The sequence below is a fragment of the Pongo abelii genome, chromosome X, assembly GCF_028885655.2.
Source record: "Pongo abelii isolate AG06213 chromosome X, NHGRI_mPonAbe1-v2.0_pri, whole genome shotgun sequence".
In the NCBI taxonomy this organism is placed as follows: Eukaryota; Metazoa; Chordata; class Mammalia; order Primates; family Hominidae; genus Pongo; species Pongo abelii.
The window spans coordinates 139,199,544-139,205,519 of NC_072008.2; the positions used below are offsets into that span (position 1 = coordinate 139,199,544).

The following is a 5,976-nucleotide window of genomic DNA, read 5'->3' on the forward strand; positions in this document are numbered from 1 at the left end:
CTCCTATAACAGACTGGGTAATTTATAAAGAAAAATAGATTTATTTGGCTTATGGTTCTGGAGCCTGAGAAGTCCAAAGGCATGGTGCCAGCATATGCTTGGCACCTAGTGAAGACCTTCCTGCTGTGTCCTAACATGGCAGGATGGCAAGCAAGCATTCAAGACAGAGAGAGGAACAGGGTTGAAATTATCCTTCTATAAGAGTCTATTCCTATTATAACAGCATTAATCCATTGATGAGGACACAGCCCTCATGGCCTAATCACCTCTTAAAGGCCCTACCTCTTTTCTTTTCTTTTTTTTTTTTTTTTTTTTTTTTTTAAGATTGATGGTGTTTATTGTTCTGAAAATAGAATTCTGCCATTTGCTTGGGGCTCTGGACACTGCAAAACTGAACAAATGGGAAACTCAAGAGTCTTGCTATGCATCAGTGGGGGTGCCATCCAAATCTACGTTTATATGCTTGGCAAATAAACGGCATTCGGTACTCACTGTGCACAACAGGAGAGCATTTTATTTTCATGGATGTGGATGAAGTACAATTTCTTCAGTAAACTCAGGAAAAACTGTTAAGGGGCAACAGTGAACTCTGCATTTAAAGAAAAATACAAAATGAAAACACAAAATCCTAAAACGTAAATAAAGATTCTGCGTCAGCACACTGGTATCAAAACACACATCAACAGCACGTCTTAATCACACGGGAAACAATCCTTGCTTATCAGAGGTGCATATCTAAATTCTATAGCTTACCAATACCTTCTTGGGAGTAGGCAAAAAAGAAACAGAAAACCTCACATTTAAAAAAAAAAAAAGTTTCTTTTCCCTAAATGTTTTCCTGAAGCTGAATCTTAAGGGGAGAGGACGTCAGTCTTCCTCGTCATTCTCACTGAAGTCGTCATCGTTGTTCTCCTCCTCCTCCTCCTCCTCGACTGCTGGGGTCTCCACCCTGGAGCCACTGTACTGAGACCCATTGGAGCTTGCGGCCGGCATCCCATCCGCACTGTTGGTCAGGTCACTGGCAGAAGGCCACGTGCCATTAGACGTGGAACCTGCCGTCGTGAACACACCTCCAAAAGTTCCCTGAGCCATTTCTGTCACGTACGGCTCCAGAGCCTTTGGGACCAAACTTTTGGCCATTTTAAGGTCTTCGGCAGAGCAGCTCCCGGACTCTAGCCCAAAAGTCATGCCCATCCACATCAGCACTTCTGTGTCATCGTGGATTTCGAATGGGTTGTTAAAATTAAACAGATATTCTGATTTGTCGTCAGAGACGCTGCAGTTGACGACGGTCTTCTTGCTAGTGCTGACGATGATGAAGGGCACATGGATGACTGAGTTGGGCGGCGGCTGCTGGCTGACCTGCTCCTCCACATACTGGTTTCTCAGCACCAGGTTCTTGAAGGCAATTTGCTGTAGAATAAGTTGCTGAAGTTCAGACTGTTTCTGCTTTATTCTTTCTAGTCTCTTCTGTCTTTCCACCCGTAAGTTCTGACAGTTCTGAGCCGAGTTGGTGGTCAGACCAATCCACTTGATCTTCTTTTTCTCCCTGGAGATGATATTCATGGCCATCAGCACGTTTAAGGCATCGTAGGTGCGCCGTTTTATGTTCCTCACGTCATAAGCTGACTCGTTTGGTGAGACGTGGTTGCTGGCAGCTCTGAACTTGGCGACCAGCTCGCCCACCACTTCCTGGCAGGAAGTGGTCCCTTTCCTCTGCACCGTCTCCCAGACCTTCATGGAAAGATGGCACAGGCCCATGCCATTCTTCTCTCCTTTCCTGTTGTGCTGCCCGGCCCACGGAGGTGAGGAGTAGGAAGGCTGGTTCTGAGAGGCAAAGTGAGTGCTGGGTGGGTCTGGGCTTCCTACCAGAGGGATGTTTGATGCTGCTGGTCTCTGAGGCATACCAATTACCACTTGCTGGTCAATGTTGACATTGGACTGTCCAAAGGTTTTCGGCAAGAGCTGCTTCCCGAGCGGGTTCACGGTGGAGGGGTGAACGGCCACGGGGCCACTGGTCTGGTTCTGGTCTATTAAGACCTTGAGTTCTTCATTAACTTCAGTTAGACTGACATATTTTGCCATGTTACCAGATTTGGGAAATAAATGCTATGAATGTTCACCTTTCCAAAGAAGAAAAACAATTCTTCCGGGCCGAGTGGACGGCTGCCGTGAGGTGCGTGGCGTAACGTGCGTGGCGTAACGTGCGTGGCGTGGGGTGCGCGGCGTGGGGTGCGCAGCGGAACATGCGCCGCGTGAGGTGCGCAGCGGCAGGGGGGGCGGTCCGTGCAGTGCGCCTGCGTGCCTTTTCACGCCTGCAGCCTCTCCTCCTCTGGCCCTACCTCTTAATACTGTTACAATGGTAATTAAGTTTCCAACACATGAACTTTTGGAGGACACATTTAAACCATAGCACATCCTAAAGGGACTGATGAAAATCAGACGTGTAGGCCTCTGCAGGCCCATCTATCATTTCTTCCCAGCCATTGTCTCACAAGAAGCTGGATCTGGGCTCTTGCAAGGATTATTTCTTCACCTGCTGGTCAAGAAGCTTATTGTGGAAGAATCCAGTTTTTGTCTCTCTACCCAAACAGCTACACTAAGCCTTCTTGAGTAGATAGAGATGGGAAAAAGGAGTTAACAATATACAGTATCATTTATTTGTTGGGCTGTGGTACAATCAATAGACTAAGTCCACAGCCTACACCTCACTTTGGAAGCTACACACATTGCCAATGAGAAAGAAATCTAAAGAGAGAACAGGACAAAGCACAGCAGAAGCAGAGGCCTGTGGCAGTCTCTTTCTCCCACCGTTGGTCTCAACTCTGCCTCACTCACCAAGAGTCCTAATAACCATGCCACACAGGCTCTGTGCTTCAGGCCTGCTTCTCTAGTCCACACTAACTTCCTCTAGCACCTCGACTCTGGACATAATGCATGTGATTGCACACATTCATACACCTCAGCCTCAAATACACAGAGGTGCTGTCTTACTCACCTCGGGCTGCCGTAACAAAGTACCATAGACTGGGTGGTTGAAACAATAGACATTTATTTTGTCACAGTTCTGGAGGCTAGAAGTCCAAGATCAAGTTTCCAGCAGGGTTGGTTTCTGGTGAGGGCTCACTTCCTAGCTTTCAGATGTCTGCCTTCTCACTGTGTCCTCACATGGCAGCGGGGCTTGGAGAGATCTCTTTTGATAAGGACACATCCTATCCTATTTGGAACCCACCCTTATGACCTCATTTAACCTTAATTACCTCCTAAAGACCCTATCTCCAGATACAGTCAAATTGGGGGTTAGGGCATCAACATATGAGTTTTAGTGGGTAGGGGGACAAAATTCAGTCTATAGCATTTGCTAAACAGAACCAGAGCTGGACAGTAGTGAAAGAGTAGTGAAATTGGGGGTTAGGAGTTCAACATATGAATTTTATTGGGTAGGGGGACAAAATTCAGTCTATAGCATTTGCCTAACAGAACCAGAGCTGGACAGTAGTAAAAGAGGTGAAACAGATATTATTCAGGAACTATTGCAATGGGGCAAAGAGACCTCAGGATAGAACTGGGCTCAATTATTTTTTAAGGCAGAGTCTCACTCTGTCGCCCAGATTAGAGTGCAGTGGCACGATCTAGGCTCACTGCAACCTCCACAACCTCCGCCTCCTGGGTTCAAGCAATTCTCCTGCCTCAACCTCCTGGATAGCTGGTATTACAGGCTCCCGCCACCACGCCCGGCTGTGAGCCACTGCACCTGGCCTGGGCTCAATTCTAAATGCAGTAAATGCAAGAGGATTTATAGCCAAGGAGCAGAGTGAAGTGGTCAGTGGATGAAAAATTACTAAGAAGATACATCAAGGGTAGATGAATACTTGTTAAACCAATTTAACAAGATTCTTGCTAAAGGTAGGCTGGGGTGATCAGATATCAAGGGTGGGGAAGAAAAGTGTGATCAGATATTGAAGGTGATTGGATATCAAGAGCAGGGGATCCTCACTAAAGTGGCTTAAGCTAAACTCTTGCTAAAACTAGACTTAGCAAGGATGAGGTCAAAAAGAGGGCTTAGAAGAGCCTGTCTAAAGTTTAGTTAAGGAGAGAGTTTTAACCCCTCTGGTTCGCCCCAAATTTATGTTTTCTCACATGCAAAATGCATTCATTCCATTCCAACAGTCCCCAAAGTCGTCACTCTTTTCAGCATCAACTCTTGAAGTCTGAAGTCCAAAGTCTCATCTAAATATCATGTAAATTATATATTGGTGAGACTAAGGTAAGATTCATCCAGAGACAAAATTCCTCTCTAGCTGTGAACCTGTGAAACCAGACTAGTTATGTGCTTCTAAAATATAATGGTGACAGAGGCATAGGATAGACATTGCCATTCCAAAAGAAAGAAATCAGAAGGAAGAAAGGGTAGTGAGTCCCAAGCAAGTCCAAAACCTAGCAAGGTGAATTCCATGAGATCTTAAGGCTCAATAATAATCCTCTTTGGTTCAACACTCTACCCACCACTTGGGTGGCAGTGTCACTTTCATGGCTCTGCTAGGGCTCCTGCCCCTTCAGTTATCAGAGAGGGTCCAGCCCAAAGGATTGTCTATAAAGGCTGCCTTGCCCCTGAGGCACAGGGCGGGGTCATCCTGGCCCACTGAAACTGGAGAGGTGGTATCACCCTTTGAAACTGAGGTAGAAACAGCCTTGCCCCCTGGGCCTGTGGTAGAAGTGTCAGCCCTGATTATCTATAAATGACTTCATGGTTATTCTTATTTTTCCTTGAATAACAGTGCAATTAGCAGCCAAATAGCTAAATGGTCTGCTCCTGAGAATCCAAGAACTTCAAAAGTCTTCCTTCATTCTGTGTGGCTTTCTCTGTCTCCTTTAGTTCAAACTAGTGTTTTTGCTCATATAATCCCACTTCTATTCCTGGCTTCCGCAGAGATGGCTGATTATACTCATGAGTCCCACCCACAATCTCTTCATCAAATGGTTGTCCAGCTGTAGGGTTAGTGTTCTCTTCAGGACAAGTTTCATTTTTTGCAATATGGATAGGCTGAGAATATTCCAAGTTGTTAAGTTCTGGTTCCTTTTTGCTTAACAATTCCTTCTTTAATTCATCTCTCTCTTCTTGCATTTTACTATAATTAGTCAGGAGAAACCAAGCCAATCCCTCAACACTTTGCTTAGAAATCTCCTTAGCTAAATATCCAATTTCTTCACTTGCATGTTCTAACTTCTGCAAAACACTAGGACACAGTTCAGCCAGGTTCTTTGCCACCATATAACAGAAAACACCTTTCCTCCAGTTTTCAATATCTTGTTCTTTATTTCTCTGTGAGACCTTACCAGGATTGCCCTAAATGTCCATATTTCTAGGATGTGCCGCAAGACTCTAGCCTTTACCCATTACCCAGTTCTAAAGCCACTTCCACATTTTTAGGTATTTTTTTACAGCAGCACCCCACTTCTCAATACCAAAATCTGTCTTATTGTATTTGGACTACCATATCAAAATACTGTAGACTGGTGGCTTAAATAGCATACATTTATTTTCTCACAGTTCTGGAGGCAGGAAAGTCTAAGACCAAGGTTCTAGCAGGATTTGGTCTCTGGTGAGCACCTTCTTTCTATCTTGCAGATGGCTACCTTTTCACTGTGTTTCTCACATGAAAAAGCAAAAGGAGAGAGAGAGAGAGAGAAAGACTGATTTCACTTATTATAAAGACATAGTCCTATAAGATTAAGATTCCACTCTTAACGATTTCATTTAATTTTAATTACCTCCTAAAGACTCTATCTCCAAATATAGTCAAATTGGGTGTTTGGGTTTCAGCATAAGAATTTTCAGAGGATGCAATTTAGTTCATAGCAGGTGCTCTGCTGGTTTTTTTCTCACTGCCCTGTGGTAGCTGCAGACAGGTAGGCTTTGCTGAACTCATTAAGCATTGGTAGAACTTCTCAAAGACTTTGCTCAGAACATAAGGC

At 44.8% G+C, this 5,976-nt stretch overlaps 1 protein-coding gene across 1 annotated transcript; it reads right to left on the minus strand.

Moving 5' to 3' along the window:
- Positions 1-488: 488 nt before the first annotated feature.
- On the minus strand, positions 489-2,180 carry TFDP3 (transcription factor Dp family member 3). The gene has a single exon (XM_024240997.2). It carries the CDS (start codon positions 2,083-2,085, stop codon positions 868-870), a length of 1,218 nt encoding a protein of 405 aa, XP_024096765.1. The 5' UTR covers positions 2,086-2,180; the 3' UTR covers positions 489-867.
- Between the last annotated feature and the right edge of the window lie 3,796 nt (positions 2,181-5,976).

Coding starts and splice junctions, on each gene's coding strand:
- TFDP3 (XM_024240997.2), bottom strand. CDS start 2,085: ATGGCAAAATATGTCAGTCTAACTGAAGTTAATGAAGAACTCAAGGTC.